This window comes from Dipodomys spectabilis, unplaced genomic scaffold, assembly GCF_019054845.1.
Source record: "Dipodomys spectabilis isolate Male_0828 unplaced genomic scaffold, ASM1905484v1 ptg000175l, whole genome shotgun sequence".
NCBI lineage: Eukaryota > Metazoa > Chordata > Mammalia > Rodentia > Heteromyidae > Dipodomys > Dipodomys spectabilis.
In genome coordinates, this window is record NW_024870852.1 from 11,955,894 (window position 1) to 11,977,780 (window position 21,887).

The following is a 21,887-nucleotide window of genomic DNA, read 5'->3' on the forward strand; positions in this document are numbered from 1 at the left end:
GATCAAGGGTCTCAGTAACCTTTCATTCTCCACCACCCTCGACCCAGGATTTTCCAGACCCAGCTCAGACCGCACAGGTGTTGAACGCCTCTTCCAACGGGGAGGAACAGCATTTTTTCAACACAGCGGGAGTTGGGAATTTTCCATAGCTTAAATGTTCCTTTGCTTCTCGCCTTTGGACAACGGAGAGCCAACTCCTAGCCCGCCAGCCCGTGGAGACTAAGATCCGCCGTCTTTCCCGCCCCACGTCCAGCGCCTGCTCCTGATAGGCTGTCCACGCTGCTCGTTTCGACAGGACGCTGTACGCAGACGCAGGCGGGCAGGGAACTGGAGTTAGTGTTGGCTCCGCGGCGGTGTCGCATCCGTCCAAGATGGTGAGTATCTGTTCGGGGCTGGTGGCTAGCGGATACCTGCCACCTCGAGACAAGTTAGCGGTCTTCCTTGGGAGGTCTCCGAACGGCCGGCGAGGGATGCGTGGGGCTGGGCGGGGATGCGACCGGACTGGAGAGCGGAACCCGGGAGCTGCGGGCCTCTCCATCCAGGCTGAGGCGGGGCCGCCGGATGTTGCTGCTCCTTCACCGGAAGCAGGTCCGCGCGGCCTGGGGTCCGACCCTCCCGGCCGAGTGTGTCGGTCTTTGGACGCCTCCCGCGTGTGCGGGTAGCATTTCCTACACGCTCGGGGCGGGGGCGGGGCACTGCTGAACGCCCTTTGGGTGTTGTTTCTCCTCCTCACGGCGCTGGGAGGTAGGTAGGGCCTTAGCGCGTGGGTTAAAGCCGAGCCTTGCCTCAGAAATGGCGGTGGCCGGACGTGCGGCGGACCCAGGCCGCCGCCGCGGAGCCCAGGCCTGCCTTCCGCCCGGCCGGCCGCAGTTGTGGGCGCTCTCGTGCTTGTCATCCTCCCTGGCCGCCACAGGATAGAGAAGGCCTTTTACATGGTAGACCGTGGGAATACCTTGCATTTTCAAAAGTCCCATTTGGAATGCAGAGGCTGTCGTTGAAACTGATGAGAAATAAAGAATGCTCGCCAGTCAGGCGGGTCACTGCTAGCCTGATTTTCATTCAGTCTAACTATGACTGGATCTGCAGTCGTGGGTTCTGCGTTTGGCGCAATGCTACCACAAAGTCTCCATTTTGTGAAAAATAATGCTTCAGATATTTGTAACTTCATCCTTCACATCACTGTTTGAACAGTAATATATGTGTATATATGGAAATAATTAGAAAAAAATGTAAATGTAAGTGAACACCCAACCCTAGGTTCAATCTCAATCAGAAACAACCAATGCTAGTTTGTTGTATAGTGATACAGGCTTCCCTTCGCTTCTAATACACAGAGGATCGTTTTCTGCATTCTGTACTGTCGTGTTCTGGGTTTATACTCAAAATCAATACCTATTTAGATACAAATTGTAAAAAACCCAAGCATCGGCTGGGAAGGTGGCTCAGTGGTAGAGCGCTTGCCTTGCATGCATGAGGCCCTGGGTTCGATTCCTCAGCACCACATAAGCAAAAAGAAAAAAGCCGGAAGTTTGGTGCTGTAGCTCAAGTGGTAGAGCGCTAGCCTTGAGCTGAAGAGCTGAGGGACAGCGCCCAGGCCCAGAGTTAAGGCCCCACTACCAAACCCACGACCGGACCCAAAAAAAAAACAAAAACAAAAAAAAACAACCAAAAAAACCCCAAGCATCATTGCGTTATATAATATAGAAAGTGTACATAGTTCCTTTGTTACTGTGTTGTGGTCAATACTTCTGATAGTTGGCTGTCTTTCCAGATTTGTTTAGTATATAAACATGCATACACACACACACACATTTATGTTGTCCATTGCATGAGAATGGAATATGCTTAAACATGGTAAGTTTAAGCTGTATGTAAAATATACCTCATTCTGCCGTTTGTTTTGTTCACTCATTATAAAATATTTTACAAAACCCTAGGTTTGAGCCCCAGTCCCATTAAAAAACAGATAATTTTCATGTCCATGTACACAATCCTACTTCATTTTAAAGCTGTATAGTTCTTATTTCCGCATACACATTAGGTAGTAGCTCACAGTTTTCATTCCAGACAGTGTTGTAGTAACTGTTACTGTTTGTTTGATTTTTAAATAATTCTGATAACAGAATAGAGTCTACTTTGTTGGAAACTGCCTAGCTAGAACAACAGTAGATCTTGCATAATTCTCAGCCAACAGAGCTGTTTTCTTCTTTGTATGTTCTCCTTTGTCCACATGTACATGTTTTCAAGATGTGCATGCTAGTTTTTCATTTTTGCTTAATGTCCAAAAACATTTTTTTAATTTTAATTTTTTTTTTGTTTTTTTTTTTTGCCAGTCATGGGCCTTGAACTCTGGGCCTGGGTGCTGTCCCTCAGCTCTTCAGCTCAAGGCTAGCACTCTACCACTTGAGCCACAGCAGCACTTCTGGCTTTTTTCTGCTTATGTGGTGCTGAGGAATCGAACCCAGGGCCTCATGCATGCAAGGCAAGCACTCTACCACTGAGCCACCTTCCCAGCCCCTTAATTTTAATTTTTATTTTTTGTGAACATACTGTACAGAGGGGTTACAATTACATGGGCAAGATAATGAGTACATTTCTTATCAAGCATTGCAGCCTCCTCCTTTATTTACCCTTCACATCCCTTCCCAGCCTCCCCCCCGCCCCCCTGTCCAAAAACATTTAACCTTGTTGCTGCATCATCTTTGTATTTTTAGTGATCACATACTATTTAGGTAAATATTGTTCTATAAGTTGTAAAACAATTTCCCTAGTGTACATATGGCTTCCAGTTCCTAATTAGTAGTCATAATGCTGTGGTGATGCTACTCTGTATGGTTTGTTTTGTGTGGTGTGTGTGTGTGTGTGTGTGTGTGTGTGTGTGTGTGTGTGTGTGTTTAGAATACTCAGGAAAAGAATTTCTGAGGCAAATGGTTCAATACTTTCATGGTCTTTACAATAAATTGTACGGCTTTTCCAGAAAGGCATATTGAGTCCTGTAATTTACAAAAGTCCTGCCTTTACAAAAGAATTTCAGCATTGTCAGGGTTTTCTATTTCCTTCTTTACAAGGAATGACTCTTTTTTTCTTTTTTCTTTTTTTTTTTGTTGGTCATGGGGCTTGAACTCTGGGCTTGGGCGCTGTCCTTGCGCTCTTCAGCTCAAGGTGAGCACTCTACCACTTGAACTACTTCTGGTTTTCTAGTGTTTTGCGGAGATAAGAGTCCCACAGACGGGGCTGAGAAGGTGGCTCAGTGGTAGAGCACTTGCCTTGCATGCTCGAGGCCCTGGGTTCTACTCCTCAGCACCACATAAGAAAAAAGCCAGAAGTGGCGCTGTGGCTCAAGTGGTAGAGCGCTAGCCTTGAGCTGAAGAGCTGAGGGACAGTGCCCAGGCCCAGAGTTCAGGCCCCATGACCGGACCCAAAAAAAAAAAAGAGTCCCACAGACTTGGGGCTGGGAAGTTGGCTCAGTGGTAGAGCGCTTACCTTGGATGCATGAAGCCCTGGGTTCGATTCCTCAGCACCACATAAGCAAAAAGCAAAAAAGCCGGAAGTGGTGCTGTGGCTCAGGTGGTAGAGCACTAGCCTTGAACTAAAGAGCTAAGGAACAGCGCCCAGGCCCAGAGTTCAGGCCCCAGAACCGGACCCCCCCCCAAAAAAAAAAAAGAGTCTCACAGACTTTCCTGCTGGCTTTGAACCACAATCCTCAGATCTCAGCCTCCTGAGTAGCTAGGATTATAGGTGTGAACCACGGGCACCCGGCCATGACTCTTTCTATGTGTTTGAAATTTAGGTGTATATTCTACTTCCTATTGGATTCTTGGTGTTTTTCTGAATAATTTTATGTGATATTTTTTGGAATTACTCTTTGATGCAAATGTTCTCCTCTGTGATACCTTATTGCTTACAGAGATTAACTGTGACATTGGTCACAATTTCCTATGAATCCTTTACTTCAAATACTTAAACCTCCTGTGCTGAATCAATAAAAAGCCCTGGAATGTTACTGCTGCTTATATTTCCATCTGAAAGCCCCATGGACCTATAGTAGAGAGGGACTTTGTCTCCTTTCCCCATTGCCTGAGTACATTTTTTTCTCATAATTTAACTTAGCTTGAAGATAACATTCTCAAGTGTTCCTGAGCACACTATCCAGAGAAGCATCTTTTACCCTTCAGCTTATCTCTTGCCCTGTAAGAATCTTTTTGAATTTATTGCCGAAAGCTGGTGGGCTCATGCCTATAATCCTAACTACTCAGAAAGCTGAGATCTGAGGATCATGGTTCGAATCCAGTCTGGGCAGAAAAATCTGTGAGACTTTTTTTGGGGGGGTCTGGTTGTGGGGCATGAACTCTGGGCCTGGGCGCTGTCCCTCCACTCTTCAGCTCAAGGCTAGCGCTCTACCACTGAGCCACCTTCCCAGCCCCATGTGAGACTCTTATCTCCAGTTAACCACCTAAAAAACAAAAGTGGAGCTGTGGTTCAAAATGGTAGCACTAGCCTTGACCAAAAAAATAAAATCCCAAAGACAGTGCCTAGGCCCTGAAGCTCAAGCCCCAAGACCAACCCCCCCCCCAAAAAAAAAAAAAAATTACACTGAGCTCTCTAAGGGCAGGCACTTTATTAACTGTTGTCACTGGTATTCAGCATTTGGTTTCCCCATCTGGTCTGAAATTCCTAAATTCTGGACTTAAACTTCGCCTTTGTAGTGCTGGGACCACAGGCACCGGGTCCTGTGCTTCCTTTTAGCTTGTACTTTAACCTTTATATGCTTTTGGTCAGAACCCTTCTTTGTGGGGCTGGGAAGGTGGCTCAGTGGTAGAGCGTTTGCCTTGCATGCCTGAGGCCCTGGGTTCGATTCCTCAGCACCACATAAGCAAAAAGAAAAAAGCCGGAAGTGGTGCTGTGGCTCAAGTGGTAGGGCACTAGCCTTGAATTGAAGAGCTGAGGGACAGTGAGGGACAGTGCTCAAGCCCAGAGTTAAGGCCCCACAACTGGACCAAAAAAAAAACAACCCTTCTTTGTAAACCTAAGTTTCCTTATCTGTAAAGTAGAGATAATCCTAATCATGGAAGGTGAATGAGAGGTTCAGATGGTAGTATAAAGCCCATGTAAGTACTCAATACATGAATATCTATGTACATATATATACATACATAAACACATACACACATCTCAGTGGCTGTTTCTTTTTATTTTTTTTTACTTTATTAAAATACTGAGTTTATTTCCCATGTGTATTTTGTACCCCCCCCCCCCCCCATTTTCACATCTGACCATCACTTCTGCTAGGTCCACCATAGCATTCCACACATACTTAAGGCCAAACACAGGGTGGAGCTCTGTCTTTAAAAACTAAACAGGCATTTTGGACAATAGGTTCTTGGCAGCAGAGCCTGAACAACATTTATCAAACACAGTAGGGAGAGTTCTCACTTAGCATTATAAAAAGGACAGCCAGATATCAACTCTTACAGAAATGAAATGAGACGGAAAATTTCAACAAACTGTTAAAACTACTTTCTTAAAGAGACTTCCTCCATTGCCAGAGATCTTGAATAGCCTCCTGGTCAGTCATCCATAAGCAATTCTTCACCTAATTGAACTTGGCTTCCACTTTGGGGAGAGAACCACCTTTTTCTATACTTGCTTGCATTTTTGCTTTAATGTCTTCTACCGAACTAGGTCCTTTTGGTGTTTTAGAAGTTTTTTCCTGTTTTTTGAAGGATTCTTGACCTTTTGATCTTGGTGTCCCTGGTTTTGAATCTTTTCCGTTCTGGTTTGATTTTTGTGCATTTTTGGCTGGAGTATCTTGTATAGATTTCTTCACTGGAACTTTTTCTTCTACTTCCTCATCATCAAAATCATCATCATCATCCTCATCTTCCTCAGCAAGTTTTACTTTTTTCTGTGGAACCTTGCTACCACCTTCAGGGGCAGACTGCTTTCCAGACATGCTCAACAGTTTTACATCCTCGTCTTTTTCATCTTCTGACTCTGCATCCTCCTCCACAGCAACTAAGTGCTGTCCACTGATTTGCACAGGCCCTGAACCACACTTCAGCCTGAGGACCACAGGCGGTGTGATTTCAAAGCCCCAAAGGGACACCGGTGTGTTGGCTGTACAGACATTTTCAAAGTTGCCAGAGTAACTTTAATTGGACTTCCCTCATAATTCATTGCCTCTGCTTCAATGGTACACAATTCATCTTTTGCACCAGCCCCTAAACTAACCATTCTTAGTGATAACTGTTGCTCCTTTTCATCATTATCTACCTTAAAGTGATCATCTTTGTCAGCCTTCAGTTCGCAACCGAATAGGTAGTTCTGGGGCCGCAGCGGGCTCATGTCCATATCCATGGAGTCCTCCATGGGTGGTGCATGGTGAGGGCGGGCGGCCAAGGGGAGACACAGGACAGAATCATGCCTGAGTGGCTGGTTCTTTAGTGGCTGTTAGTACCAAGGATTGAATTCAGGACTTTGTGTTTACTAGGCAAGCAGTCTACCAACTTGAGCATGTACTTTCTCAGTGGCTAGTTTTCATTAAACTTAGGGTCACCTAAACTTTAGCTTTTTTTTCTTCTGGTATTATTTTGTTTGTTTTTTGGGTCCGGTCATGGGGCCTGAACTCTGGGCCTGGGCGCTGTCCCTCAGCTCTTCAGCTCAAGGCTAGCGCTCTACCACTTGAGCCACAGCGCCACTTCCGGCTTTTTTTCTTTTTGCTTATGTGGTGCTGAGGAATCAAACCCAGGGCCTCATGCATGCAAGGCAAGCACTCTACCACTGATCCACCTTCCCAGCCCTCTTTTGGTGCTCTTTTTTTTTTTTTTTTTGGGTCCAGTCATGGGGCCTGAACTCTGGGCCTGGGCGCTTTCCCTCAGCTCTTCAGCTCAAGGCTAGCGCTCTACCACTTGAGCCACAGTGCCACTTCCGGCTTTTTTCTTTTTACTTATGTGGTGCTGAGGAATCAAACCCAGGGCCTCTGTCATGCAAGGCATGTGCTCTACCACTGAGCCACCTTCCCACCTTCCCAGCCCCTCTTCTGGTACTCTTAAGACTATGTACTTAAAAAGATCAGCCCATGCCGGCAGAGCAGATCAAGTGATGACTTGTGCTTTCACCTGGGAAGATACATGTTAAGCATCAGGATGTCGTGGTGAGGAGTGTCAGGAGCTGATATCCATAAAGGCCAACTCTTGCTGCATGCACACAGCCCTCTGGAAATCCTGCCCGGCAAGCTGGAGGTCCTGAGTTCAAAATCCTAGTACCACTGAGGGTGTGGAGGACCTTCCTTTTCTCCTTCCTTCCTTCCTTCCTTCCTTCCTTCCTTCCTTCCTTCCTTCCTTCCTTCCTTCCTTCCTTCCTTCCTTCCTTCCTTCCTTCCTTCCTTCCTTCCTTCCTTCCTTCCTTCCTTCCTTCCTTCCTTCCTTCCTTCCTTCCTTCCTTCCTTCCTTCCTTCCTTCCTTCCTTCCTTCCTTCCTTCCTTCCTTCCTTCCTTCCTTCCTTCCTTCCTTCCTTCCTTCCTTCCTTCCTTCCTTCCTTCCTTCCTTCCTTCCTTCCTTCCTTCCTTCCTTCCTTCCTTCCTTCCTTCCTTCCTTCCTTCCTTCCTTCCTTCCTTCCTTCCTTCCTTCCTTCCTTCCTTCCTTCCTTCCTGCTAGTCCTGGGGCTTGGACCCGGCCTGGGCGCTGTCCCTGAGCTTCTTTTGCTCAAGGCTAGCACTCTACCACTTGAGCCACAGCGCCACTTCCAGCTTTTTCTGTTTATATGGTACTGAGGAATGGACCTCAGGGCTTCATGCATGCTAGGCAAGCACTCTACCACTAAGCCACATTCCCAGCACCTGAGGACCCTTTTTGTTGTTATTGTTCGTGGGGCTTGAACTCTGGGCCTGGGTGCTGTCTCTCAGCTCTTTAGCTCAAGGCATATGCTCTACCACTTGAGCCACAGAGTCACTTGTGGCTTTTTCTGTTTATGTGGTGCTGAGGAATCGAACCCAGAGTCTCATGGATGGGGGGCAAGTACTCTACCACTGAGCCACCTTCCTAGCTCCTGGAGGGCCTTTTAATAGAGACAATATAACAGAACAAAAAGGGCTATTTTGAGGGTGAAAAGGAAAAGGATGGAAAGGGCGGAAGGAGAAGAAAGAGGTGGAGGAGAGAAAGGAAGGAAGAAGGAAGGAGTATCTATAATTTTTCTTTTTTTTTTTTTTTGTCGGTCGTGGGGCTTGAACTCTGGGCCTGGGCGCTGTCCCTCAGCTCTTCAGCTCAAGGCGAGCGCTCTACCACTTGAGCTACAGCTCCACTTCCGGTTTTCTGGTGGTTTATTGGAGATAGGAGTCTCACGGTCTCTCCTGCCCGGGCTGGCTTTGAACCACGATCCTCAGATCTCAGCCTCCTGAGTAGCTAGGATTACAGGCATGAGCCACCAGCGCCCGGCCTATCTATAATTTTTCATAGCCTTCTTGTCATGCATTTGTAGTCACCAAGCATTTTGCTGTTTCAATTAGCATCATATCACAGAACTTTCATGGTAGTATCACAATCTACCATCATTAATATGTGTAATACATTTCTATGAGTGAATATTGGCCTTATCTTTAGTTGTTGGGCATTTAAAATTCTTTTTGCTTTTTGCTATTGTAGATATTACTGCAGCAGACATCTTACTGTGATCTTTTTCTTTTTTTGGGGGAGGGGGTCCAGTCATGGGGCCTGAACTCTGGGCCTGGGCGCTGTCCCTCAGCTCTTCAGCTCAAGGCTAGCGCTCTACCACTTGAGCCACAGTGCCACTTCCGGCTTTTTTCTTTTTGCTTATGTGGTGCTGAGGAATCGAACCCAGGGCCTTGAGCATGCAAGGCAAGCACTCTACTTTAGCCACAGTACCACTTCTGGCTTTTTGTGTGTATGTGGTACTGAGGAATCGGGGCTTCATATATGCTAGGCAAATACTCTAGTTACTTTCTTAAAAGGAATGTCTGAAGGGTAACAAGTCAGAATGTACACTATTGATCTATCATACTTATCTCTTGACTCCCAAATAGCACCTGGCACATAGTAAACTCAGTGAAGATCTATTGCATGACAGGATCTCCAGCATGCATGACCCACAGCTTCCACAGAGCCAGTCCTGTCTTTTTATCCAGGCTTCAGATGTTGAGCTGCTTATTCTTTTGTAGGAGGTTCTTATGTGCCCTTCCCTACAACCTTTGAGAGTATTCTTACATCACTAGAGAGTGGGTGGCGGTGTCAATCTTGTGCTTTCCAGAAAAACAACAATTCATTGTGCTATCTCCAGCAGTTATTTAGGAGCCTCCACACATACATACTCTAGTTGGCCCCTGGTCTTTTGGTAAATGGAGCCTCTGTTTCCATGACTTTCCACCTCTGATTGTGGGTAGTCTAGAAGGACCTTCTGAGAACAAGCACACTTCAAAGATAGGGTCCAGCCACCAGAAGAGTTAGGCCTAGGTTTGTTGAACAGTCGTTTATCAAGTTCTTATGCTGCAGACCATTTTAAGGATTCTATATAGTTAGACAAGTGCCTGACTCATGTCCCAGGAAGATATAGCCAAGGTCTTAGAGGTAAGTAAGACTCCATCCACTATGTTGGGGAACCATAAAGGCTTTTAAAATAGGTGATGTCTTAGGTCAAGTGTGGTGGCACACAGCTACAATCCTAGCTACTCAAGAGGCAGACATCACGAGGATCATAGTTCAAGACCCACCTGGGGAAAAAATGAACAAGTCTCCATCTCAACAAACAAGCCAGGCATGGTAGTACATAACTATAATCCCAGATACCCAGGAAATGTAGGTAAGAGGATCACAGTCTGAGGCCAATCTAGACAAAAGCACAAGATCCTATCTGAAAAACAGTTAAGGTAAAAAGGTCTGGGGAGGGGCTGGGAAGATAGCTCAGTGGTAGAGTGCTTGCCTTGCATGCATGAGGCCCTGGGTTCGATTCCTCAGCACCACATAAGCAAAAAGAAAAAAGCCAGAAGGGGTGCTGTGGCTCAAGTGGTAGAGCGCTAGCCTTGAGCTGAAGAGCTGAGAGACAGCGCCCAGGCCCAGAGTTCAGGCCCCACGACCGGACCCAAAAAAAAAAAAGGTCTGGAGAATAACTCAAGTGTAAAGAACATCTACCAGACAAGCATAAGGCTCTGAGTTTGAACCCCAGGACTCCCTCCCCCCCCCCCCCCCGCCCTCACCAAAAAAAAGGCGATAGGTAGTGTAGAGGACTTTGGGACTTCAGCACAGAAGAAACCTCATAGAATAAAAAGGACAGGAGGTATGAGCAGGGAGATGGAGAATGGAAGGGAAGGTGTGAGAGGAGTTACAGTTTGGAGGGCCTTGAATGACAGGGTGAGAAACCAAACATGGGTGCCTTAGTTGACAAACCGCATGTGCTGAAATACCGCACCCTGACTGGCTAATCAGGATTAATGGGCCCCTTCCTGTGCACACCTCCTGTGACTGTGTGTCATGTGTCACACTGCCCACATGTTGCCTTATTATGTCATCTTCATGGAGTAATTTTCTTTCAAATGTTTTCAGGTAAGTTATTTGGGCCACAAATGATACAGTATCTCCTTCCTGTTAGAAATCGGTTAGAACATAAAACCTGTTGGAATTTTTTTTTTCTGTCAGTCATGGGGCTTGAACTCCGGGCCTGAGCATTGTCCCTCAGCTCTTCAGCTCAAGGCAAGTACTCTATCACTTGAGCCACAGTGCCACTTCCTATTTTCTGGTAGTTAATTGGAGATAAGAGTCTCATGGACTTTCCTGCGGCTGGCTGTGAACCGTGATCCTCAGATCTCAGCCTCCTGAGTAACTAATGTGCGTGGCTCTGGGCTGGAATTGTTTTAGGAGGAGGGAGTTGGATGGAAGAGTCATAAAGGGGCTGCAGTGGATTTGGTGGATACATTGTATACTTGTGCAAAGCTTTTGCAATGAAATCCCCTTGTACAACTAATGTGTACTAGTTTCTAAAAAAGAAAAGAACTACTGTTGGTTTTGACTTTTTAAAAATCAGCATGCCACCTCCCAACTGTATGGGACAGGAGAGTCACATTCTCCAAAGAATGTCTTTATATTCTGCTCCCAAAAAACTGAAGGATATGGGGCTAATCACATCTGATGGGCCAAGGGCCGGGAGCAGCCTGCCTCATGCAGTGCTGTTAACTACAGCTGTCTGAGGTACAGCGGTGGCCTCTGGACCCTGCAGCTCAGATAACCTCACACAGTGCAGGCCTGAGAGGCTTTGTGGCATGCCAACCAAGTGCCTGATGTTACTGTTTGTTAGTGGGAGATATATTTGCCTGGGTTCAAGCTTGCCTGCCTGGCATCTCCTAATCTTGGTCTCTTTCTGACAGGCAGAGGTGGAAGAGACACTGAAGCGACTTCAGAGCCAGAAGGGAGTACAGGGCATCATCGTGGTGAATACAGAAGGTACAGCCTCCCTCCAGCCGTGACTCCCACCCAGGCAGGGCCCCATCGGTAGCCACACACTCACACACTGCTTAAACTTGTGCTTGGCCATCATGTGGTTAATATCAATTTAAATATCCTATCATCATCTTTTTAACATTCCCAATATTCTGACACTATAATTGCATGCTAGGCAAGCATTCTATCACTAAACCACCTTCCCAGCCTTTACAAAGCATTCTTTTTGTTTTGTTTTGTTTTGTTTTCTTGTTTTTTGTGGGTCATGGAGCTTGAACTCTGGGCCTGGGCGCTGTCCCTCAGCTCTTCAGCTCAAGGCTAGCGCTCTACCACTTGAGCCACAGCGCCACTTCCGGTTTTCTGGTGGTTAATTGGATATAAGAACCTCACTGACTTAACTGCCCCTGCTGGCTTTGGACTGTGATCCTCAGATCTCATCCTCCTGAGTAGCTGGGATTACAGGCCTGAGCCACCAGCGCCCAGCCCACAGTGGCATTTCATACAGATGAAACGAGTGAGTCTGGGAAGATTAACTCACTTGCCTAAGGCCTCACAGCACCGATGGGGCAGAGCTAAGGCGGGGCCATCAGATTCTGAATCCTACTCCCTCATCACTCCCATTATGGGCTGAGGACCGCAGGAGACACTGTTCCTACCACCTCCTTGGGAGGCCTCACAGGACTTTGGTGTGACTGTGGCCATGCAGGTCCCTGTAGCAGCTCAGCCGTCCTTTACAGATACCACTACAGCCTTTGCCAGTGACTGAGAAGAATCTCTCAGTTCTGCCTCTTTTACCACCATATCCTCTTCTGCACCTGCTTGTGTTTCTGGTGCCTAAGAAATCAAGTTGTTTCTTGCCACCTGTTGGTTGGACTGAGGATGACTGTCTGAATAATCTCTGGGCTGGTTACTTGAACCAAATTAGCAGGGTCCTACCCCAAAGTCAGGCCTCTTGTATGTGAGGAGTCATTCACACCACATACTTGAGAAGTGAGTGTCAGCTGGTGAGTTCTTCAGTCCTGTGGATGGAGCCTTCTGCTAAGTGACAACTAAATGCAGGCACCCAATAACCTCATTGTGACCTGAAGTGGCCACTTGATCATGGTTGAGCCACATTCTTCACCTCTTTGACACTAGGTGCCATCGAGTAAGTGGTTTGTTTATTATTTGTTAGCCTTTGTTTTTAATTAGTTTACATTAGATAGACAGAAAAGGATTTCATTGCTTCATTTCCACACATCTGAATGCTGTCCATTTAATTGTTTGATCCTCAAGGAAAAAAAAAGACTTAGTAGACAGTAAAAATAATTGCCCAAATTATACTCAGTCTAACTTATAAATTTCTGACTTTAAAGTGCTCCTAGCAATAGGAGAATGGATTGACCATTTTTTATTTTGTTTTATTTTGTTTTGGTGCTGGGAATTGAATGCAGGGACTTACACAAGGTAAGCACATTTTATCACTGAGCTGCAGCCCCAAGCCCATAATTAGCTCTTTGAAAGAGATGACAATGCTTCTACAAAGGGTGTGCACAGGTGTAGACTCATGCTGCGATTTGGGAGGCACCGTCATGTGCACAGGCATGTTTACAACTGGGCCCTAAGCTTACCTGGTAATAATACCTATGGGCTGGGGCTGGGAAGGTGGCTCAGTGGTAGAGTGCTTGCCTTGCATGCATGAGGCCATGGGTTTGATTCCTCAGCACCACATAAGCAAAAAAGACCAGAAGTGGTGCTGTGGCCCAAGTGGTAGAGTGCTCACCTTAAGCTGAAAAGCTGAGGGACAGTGCCCAGGCCGAGTTCAGGCCCCACGACCAACCAAAAAGAAAAAAAAAATAGCTATTAATTAAGCTGGTTCCTAGTGGCTCACACTTAAAATTCTAGCTACTCAGGAGGCTGAGATCTAAGGATCACTGTTCAAAGTCATCCCAGGCAGGAAAAAATTTGTGAGACTTTTATCTCTAATTAACCACCAGAAAACCAGAAGTGGCACTCTGGCTCAAAGTGGTAGAGTGGTAGTCTTGAGTGGTAGTCTTGAGTAGAAAAGCTTAGAGCTAGCACCCAGGCCCTGCATTCAAGCCCCACAACCAACCAAAAATAAAAAAGCCAGGCTGGGAAGGTGGCTCAGTGGTAGAATGCTTGCCTTGCATGCATGAGGCCCTGGGTTCAATTCCTCAATACCACATAAGCAGAAAAAGCTGGAAATGGTGCTGTGGCACAAGTGGTAGAGCGGTAGCCTTGAGCTAAAGAGCTGAAGGACAGTACCCAGGCCCAGAGTTCAGGCCCCACGATGGACAAAAAAAAAAGCCAACCGGTTACATTGTGGCACAAACTGATCATTTTTATTTCTTCTTTCTCCTTTGCAGACTGCACTTATTTAGTGCTGCCCTCCTATTCCAACCATTATGAAATAGCACCTCTCCTTTTCTTGCTGGAACCAGTCCGGCAGTGTGGCCCTGGGAAAGAGATTTGAGTGGGCCCGTGGGTCTGGCCTCAGTGCTCATCTGATGTGAGCATATAGGCAGGTCATCCTATCATTCGGGGCTCCTGTTGCTTCACTGATAACTGAAGATGGCTATACACCCTCAGAGGGTTCTGGGCCTGCCTGGCACTTACATTTTTAAGCATTGTGCCTGTTATAAATCAAGTCATTTGTGAGTAGTAGCATTAACTGCCAACTTGATATTCTAGAGTTAGGGCTGTGGGGTCAGGATCTTGACAGAAAGAGGCCCCCATGTCCTACTCAGTTTCTATCTGCTCTTCCCTCAGGCATTCCTATCAAGAGCACCATGGACAATCCCACCACTACACAGTACGCCAACCTCATGCATAACTTCATCTTGAAGGCTCGGAGCACTGTGCGTGAAATTGATCCCCAAAATGACCTGACCTTCCTTCGAATTCGTTCCAAGAAAAATGAAATTATGGTTGCACCAGGTACGATTTACTTCACCTCCCCACTTAGGAGCAGGCTCAGCAAATTCTGTGGCCCATCTGGAAGCCCTGGCAGAAAAGGCTTGAGGTGTGGAGGCAGTGTCTTTCTGCCTAGCCACCTTCAACTGGTGTCTCCCAACAGATCCTCTTAATGATTGTAGACCTCACTAAGGAATCATAGACTAATGGGGAAGAAAGACATGCAGCATAATGCAGATCAGCCATCTTCGTATGAGAGATTCCAAGCGCATTTGGAATACAGGGGGGGCACAATAAAGTCTGCCTGGAGCCATTGGCAAAGGCTTCCCAGATGTAGAAATGTTAGAGCTGAATCTTGAAAACCATCAAATAATGGATGTAGGGCTGGGAAGGTGGCTCAGTGGTAGAGCGCTTGCCTTGCATGCCTGAGGCCCTGAGTTCAATTCCTCAGCACCACATAAGCAAAAAGAAAAAAACCTGGAAGTGGCGCTGTGGCTCAAGTGGTAGAGCACTAGCCTTGAGCTGAAGAGCTGAGGGACAGTGCCCAGGCCCAGAGTTCAGGCCCCACAACCTGACCCAAAAACAAAAAAGAATGGATGTAGTGGATTTTGGGGAGGTGGGGGGTGGGGGGGCTGCAAAAGCTTTTTTTTTTTTTTTGGTCAGTTGTGGGGCCTGAACTCTGGGTCTTCTTCTGCCCAAGGCTAGTGTTCTACCACTAGAGCCACACTACCACTTTGAACTTTTTCTGCTTATGTGGTGCTGAGGAACAGAACTCAGGGCCTCATGCCTGCAAGGCAAACACTCTACCACCTTCCCAGCCCACAAAAGCTTTTGTTTTTTGTTTTTTGAACTCTGGGCCTGAGCACTGTCCCTCAGCTCTTCAGCTCAAGGCTAGTGCTCTATCACTTGAGCCACAGAACCACTTCCAGTTTTCTGGTGGTTTATTGGAGATAAGAGTCTCACAGAGCCGGGCGCTGGTGGCTCACGCCTGTAATCCTAGCTACTCAGGAGGCTGAGATCTGAGGATCGCGGTTCAAAGCCAGCCCGGGCAGGAGAGACCGTGAGACTCCTATCTCCAATAAACCACGAGAAAACCAGAAGTGGCGCTGTAGCTCAAGTGGTAGAGTGCTCGCCTTTAGCTGAAGAGCTGAGGGACAGCGCCCAGGCCCAGAGTTCAAGCCCCACGACTGACCAAAAAAAAAAAAAAAAAGAGTCTCACAGACTTTCCTGCCCAGGCTGGCTTTGAACTGCAATCTTCAGATCTCATCCTCCTAGGATAAGCTAGGATTACAGGTGTGAGTCACCGGCACCCGGCTCAAAATAGCTTTTATAAAACAAATAGCTGGGCTGGGAAGGTGGCTCAGTGGTAAAGTGCTTTCCTTGCATGCATGAGGCCTTGGGTTCGATTCCTCAGCACCACATAAGCAGAAAAGGCCAGAAGTGGTGCTATGGCTCAAGTGGTAGAGCACTAGCCTTGAGCTGAAGGACAGCGTCCAGGCCCACAGTTCAGGCCCCACGACCAACTCCCCTCCCCTCCCCCAAAAAATAGCTTTTGCCAGGCACCTGACTTACTTCTATTTTTAATAGTAATTTTTTATGTGTATAGGTTGCTTAGCCACAAAACTGCTAGTCACCTAACTTGTATTCTCAGTTGCAATAGAATATCATTATGGGAAGAACCAAGCTTTATACTTGAGTCTGAGAAGCCACAAAGCAGACAAGGCCAAGTCTGCCATTTCTCCTCTGCTCAACTGGTGCAGCTCCCCCCTACCACCTGCCCCAGCCCACTCGGTATAAGTACTTGCCTTAGCTCAGGCAAGGACTTGAGCTCTGGGCCTCAGTGTTCTCTTTAGTAAAATGGGAAAATGCTGTTATTGCCGCAGTGTGATTCTGGGACCACTGAGGTGCAGCATGGGAAGTGGTGGCCCAGGCGTGGCACATGGAGGCCTTGGTAAACGGCCACAGTGTGATTATTAAGTAGGCAGCGTTAGAACTCACCCTTCCTCCCCTCCTGTCTGTAAGCTGAAGAGTAGCCAGGCCTTCCTGTCTAGATGTCCAGGCAACTTTGTCCCTCTTTGACCTAGTGCCTTTTCTTGTCCAGACAGCCTGGAAAACCAATAGCTGAGCTGTGAAAGGAACTTACTTTACCCCAAGACCAGTGAATGTGAGGTTGGAATTCTGCCTTCCACACTAAGTGGCAGTCTTCCTAGAAGCTGCAGCATCAGCATCACTGGGAACCCGTTATAAATGGAAATTCTTGGGCTTCACCCAGACCCACACACAAACCAGTGGCTGTGGGTGGGCCAGTGGCCCTGTAGGTGACTGGAGGCCCTCCATTTCAAGGAGAAACCTCCTACACCTCAATGCCCCTATTAGGAAACAGGAGTGCCCAAGAAGGCTTTCTCAAACTATGCTTCAGAAGTAAAAGAGGAAGCTGGGTGCTGGTGGCTCACACCTGTAATTCTAGCTGAGATCTGAGGGTCTCGGTTCAAAGCCAGCCTAGGCAGGAAAGTCCAAAATACTCTTATCTCCAATAAACCACTCAGATAACTGGAAGTGGCACTGTGGCTTAAGTGGTAGAGCACTAGCCTTGAACTGAAAAGCTCAGGGACAGCACTCAGGCCCAGAGTTCAAACCCCATGACCGACCAAAAAAAAAAAGTAAAAGAGGAGCTGGGTACCCATGTCTCACACCTGTAATCCTACCTACTCAGGAGACTGAGCTCTAAGGATCATGGTTCAAAGGTAACTGGGACAGAGAAAAGTCCATGAGACTTTTGTCTTCAAATAATCACCAGAAAATCAAAGTGGCACTGTGGCTCTAAGTGGTAGAGCACTAGCCTTAAACAAGCTCCAGTACTGCACCCAGGCCTATGATCAAGCCTTACAACCAACAACACACACACAACCAACAACATACACACACACAAAGGAGCCAGGCCTATGATCAAGCCTCACAACCAACAACACACACACAACCAACAACACACACACACACAGGAGCCAGGCCTATGATCAAGCCTCACAACCAACAACGCACACACACAAAACCAACAACACACACACACATACACACAATACTCAGGAGGCTGAGATCTGAGGAGCGTGGTTCAAAGCCAGCCTGGGCAGGAAAGACCATGAGACTCCTATCTCCAATAAACCACTAGAAAAATAGCTCAAGTTAGAGCATTCACCTTGAGCTGAAGAGCTGAGGGACAGTGCCCAGGCCCAGAGTTCAAGCCTATGACCGACAAAAAAAAGGAAGGAGGAAGCTCATTCATGAAGTAGCTAAGCAGTATCACAGACAACCTAGGCAGAGTACAGCAGTGAGATTCAAATGTCTGAGGTGGCAAGAAAAGCTGGCAGCTTCTGTATGCCTGCAGAACCCAAATTGGCGTTCTCATTAGGATCAGAGGCATAGATGGTCTGAGACCAAACGCCCACAAATGCTGCAGCCTCATTGCCCTCACCAGATCTCTAGTGGCAGTTTTGTTTAGCTCAAGCATGCTTGCTTAACACAGCTAAGATGGAACTGTGTGTTGCTTAGGGCTACCCAAACCTGGTGCCAGTAAATGAACTTCACGCTGCAGATGGAGCCCAGTGATAGGGCTCTACCTCCAGCGGCAACATCAATCAGTCAACAAATAAACTAATCATAGCATGATTGCATGATTATGGCAAAGTCAGTAAGAAGTGCTTTGCTGGGCTGGGAGTGGTAGAGTGCTTGCCTAGCATGAATGAAGCTCGGAGTTAAATTCCTCAGTACCACATATACAAAAAAAGCCAGAAGTGGGCTGGGAAGGTGGCTCAGTGGTAGAGTGCTTGCCTTGCATGCCAGAGGCCCTGGGTTGGATTCCTCAGCACCATATAAGCAAAAAGAAAAAAGCCGGAAGTGGCGCTGTGGCTCAAGTGGTAGAGCGCTAGCCTTGAGCTGAAGAGCTGAGGGACAGCACCCAGGCCTAGAGTTCAGGCCCCATGACTGGACCCAAAAAAAAAAAAAAGAAAAAGCCAGAAGTGACATTGTGGCTCAAGTGGTAGAGCGCTAGTTTTGAGCAGAAGAAGCTCAGAGAGAGTGCCCCAGGCCCTGAGTTCAAGACCCAAGACTGGCAAAAAAAAAAAGAGTAAATTGCTTGGACAGACAGAAGATGACTGGTATCTTAGTAAATAAAGCTTCCTCTTCATGGAGGATCTGATTCCTGATATTTGCATCATTGGAAAAGAAGCAAATAACTTCCTGTTTTCCTTCAAATTGTCTCCATGGGGTGAAGTGAAGAAAAAAGCCACCCATTTTGTAAAAGGTGGAGACCAGATCAGCAGACTTATTATTAGTAGAATAAACTGTAATGCCTACCATGGTAGGTTTTGTTGTTGTTATTGTTTTTTGCCAGTTCTGGTGCTTGAACTCAGGGCCTGGGCACTGTCTCTGAGCTTCTTTTGCTCAAGACTAGGACTCTACCACTTGAGCCACAGCACCATTTTTGGCTATTTCAGTGTATGTGGTACTGAGGAATCTAACCCAGGGCTTGATGCATGTGAGGCAAGGACTCTACCACTAAGCCACATTCCCAGCCCCTAGCATTGATGTGGGTTTTTTTTTTTGTTTTTTTTTTTGTCAGTCGTGGGGCTTGAACTCTGGGCCTGGGCTCTGTCCCTCAGCTCTTCAGCTCAAGGCCAGTGCTCTATCACTTGAGCCACAGTGCCACTTGCGGTTTTCTGAGTGGTTTATTAGAGATGAGAGTTTCACGGAGTTTCCTGCCTGGCTTTGAGACGTGATCCTCAGAGTAGCTAGGCATGAGCCACTGGCACCCGGCAGCATTGATGATAAGGTTTTCCACTCTCTTCCCATTTTGTAGTTAGTGATTTAAGAAATTATTTGAGGGCTGGGAAGGTGGCTCAGTGGTAGAGCACTTGCCTTACATGCTCGAGCCCTGGGTTCGATTCCTCAGCACCACATAAGCAAAAAGAAAAAAAAAGCCGAAAGTGGTGCTGTGGCTCAAGTGGTAGAGCGCTAGCCTTGAGCTGAAGAGCTGAGGGACAGCGCCCAGGCCCAGAGTTGAGGCCCCACGACCGGACCAAAAAAAAAAAAGAAAGAAATTATTTGATTTCTAGTGTTGTATTTTTCTTGTTCTGTATTTAGTGATTTGTTTTTTCATTTTTCTCTTTTTCAGATAAGGACTATTTCCTGATTGTGATTCAGAATCCAACAGAATAGCCACTCTTGGCTCCCCATGTCATTCCTTAATTTAATGCCCTCCAAGAATTATAATGTCAATCATGTCATCTGACCAGCCCATAAAGATGACCATAGATCCCTCGTGAAACAATAGAGATCACTGTAGATTCTCATAAGCCAATTCAATGACCAAGGGTGGGTTGGCAGCTCCCCTCTACCTTCACCACGATGGAGGAATTCTTCTCCCCTTCCCCACTCCAGTGACCCCAGAGTTCCCAGGAGGCTCCTCCTTCCCTTCCTGGCTTTGGAGCCTCCCTTTAGGAGAAGCCCACACCCAGCTTCCTTCTGACCTTCAGTTCACTGTTGCTTTTGGAAAAGGTTGTTTTTCTTTAACTAAAAATAACCAAGCCACTTATTCTGCTGTTGTGTCTGTAAACACGGGGGTGGGAAGGCCTCTGTGTCACCATGAGATCTGAAAAGTAAACTCCCTCCTGCTCCTGGTGTTGTTGCTGGGCTGCCTGCCTACTGTCTTTGTGTTGTATCCTCAATGAAGCTTGCCCTAGTTCCCAGCCTTGTCCCACCCCTTTTATCACTTCCTACTTCCGCCTGCATTTTTCTTTTTTTTTTTTTTTTTGTCGGTCGTGGGTCTTGAACTCGGCTTGGACGCTGTTCTTGTGCTCTTCAGCTCTGCCACTTGAGCTACAGCGCCACTTCCGTTTTTTTGGGTGGTTTATTTGAGATAAGAGTCTCACGGACTTTTCTGCCGGCTGGCTTTGAACCATGATGCTCAGATCTCAGCCTCCTGAATAGCTAGGATTACAGGCGTGAGCCACCGGCGCCCAGCTTCGCCTGGATTTTTCTATTGCACTGCTTGGGGTAAGGAGATAGTGATCTCTATTGAGCCTCCAGAAAGTACTACCGTGCCTTAAGATGCAGGATTAGGAATATGCTGGGCAGAGTGGGGTGGGGTGAGGTGAGATTGGGAGAGTTCCTGAGGCCTCAGGAAGGAAAACAAGGCTGACTCAGTCCATCTTCCCCAGAACCCCTGGATGGTCCCCTTCACTTGAGGGGAGCTCCCTCCAAATGATCATCCACACTCTTGCATCCAGGTATCATTTTCTCTACTTAGAAACCACCATTTCGCCAGGCATTCATAGCTCATGCCAGTAGTCCTGGCTACTTGAGAGGCTGAGATCAGGAGGATTGTGGGTCAAGACCATGTGAGCCAAAAAAGCACACAAGAACCCCATCTCAACCAGTAAAAAGCTGGGCATGGTGGTTCATTTTGTACTATCCCAGTTAGGAGGGAAACATAAATAGGAGGATCTCAGGCCACAAAAGCAAAACCCTGTTCAAAAAATACCAGCGCAGAGGGCTAGAGATGTGGCTCAAGTGTGGAGCCCTTAGCAAGTGCAAGGCCCTCAGTTCAAACCTCAGTTCCACACACAAACACACATGCATATGCTGGGTCCCAGTCATTCAATGCCCAGAACCCTTGCTACTTGAGAGGGTGAGATCAGAGGATCAAAGTTCAACACCAGTCCAGGCAGAAACACCTACATTTTCTTCCCAAAAGTGGGCCTGGTGGCTGTGTGAGAGGGGAGGCTTAGATCAGGAGGATTGAGGTTCCTGGCCAGTCTAGGCAGAAAAGTCCGTAAGACTCCACTGCATAGAGAGAAGCTGGGCATGCTGACGTGCACCTGTGCCCAGCGGGTACCAGAAGTGTAATGGGCTTGCATTTCTGGCACACATCTGGATGGGAATAAGACCCTATCCTAAAAATATCAGGGGGTGTGGCTCCAGTGATCAGCGCCAGCCTTGCAGTAGGAGGCCCTAGGCTTAAACAGCAGAACCACAAAAACAAACTACAGGTATATTTGGTTTTGATTCAATTTTGCCTGTACTAGAGCCGAGTGGGGAGTGGCCTTGGCCTTGTTCACCCCACAAGGAGAGAGGAAAAAGGAAAGTTCACAGTTCCCACACAACTGAAATGACAGCTGGCTCAGCTTGGCACGTGCCAAAAGCAGAGCTTGGGCTTGGCCTTCGTTTCTCATGAATTTTCAAAGATGTGCCCCTCCCCACTTCCCACCTTTTTGGTTTCGGGGTCCCCTCTGCCTGCTCCTTTGTTGGTCCACCTCCCTCATAGTGGGGAGGCCCATCGTGGCCTCACCCCTCTGCCTTGCAGCTTCTGCACACGCCGTGGCCCCTGGCCGCAGTCCCGCCTTGTCCTGTGTCCTCTAGAGTCCCCGCTAGGACTAGGCTTTGGAGACGACAGGTGATGCCGAGCTCACATTGATCAACCTCCAAATGGGTAGTTCCTGGAGTTCTGCAAAAGCAAGGCGAAAGGAGGTTGCCAGCTTT

At 47.3% G+C, this 21,887-nt stretch overlaps 1 protein-coding gene and 1 pseudogene across 1 annotated transcript; one reads left to right on the forward strand and one right to left on the reverse strand.

Annotated features, from left to right (window-relative positions):
• The first annotated feature begins 299 nt into the window (after positions 1 to 299).
• Dynlrb1 (dynein light chain roadblock-type 1) lies at positions 300 to 19,937 on the forward strand. The gene is made up of 4 exons (XM_042694756.1): positions 300 to 374; positions 11,369 to 11,444; positions 14,211 to 14,378; positions 19,522 to 19,937. Exons 1-4 carry the CDS (start codon positions 372 to 374, stop codon positions 19,563 to 19,565), a joined length of 291 nt encoding a protein of 96 aa, XP_042550690.1. The 5' UTR covers positions 300 to 371; the 3' UTR covers positions 19,566 to 19,937.
• Positions 5,295 to 6,369, reverse strand: LOC122120499 (annotated as a pseudogene).
• Positions 19,938 to 21,887: the final 1,950 nt, after the last annotated feature.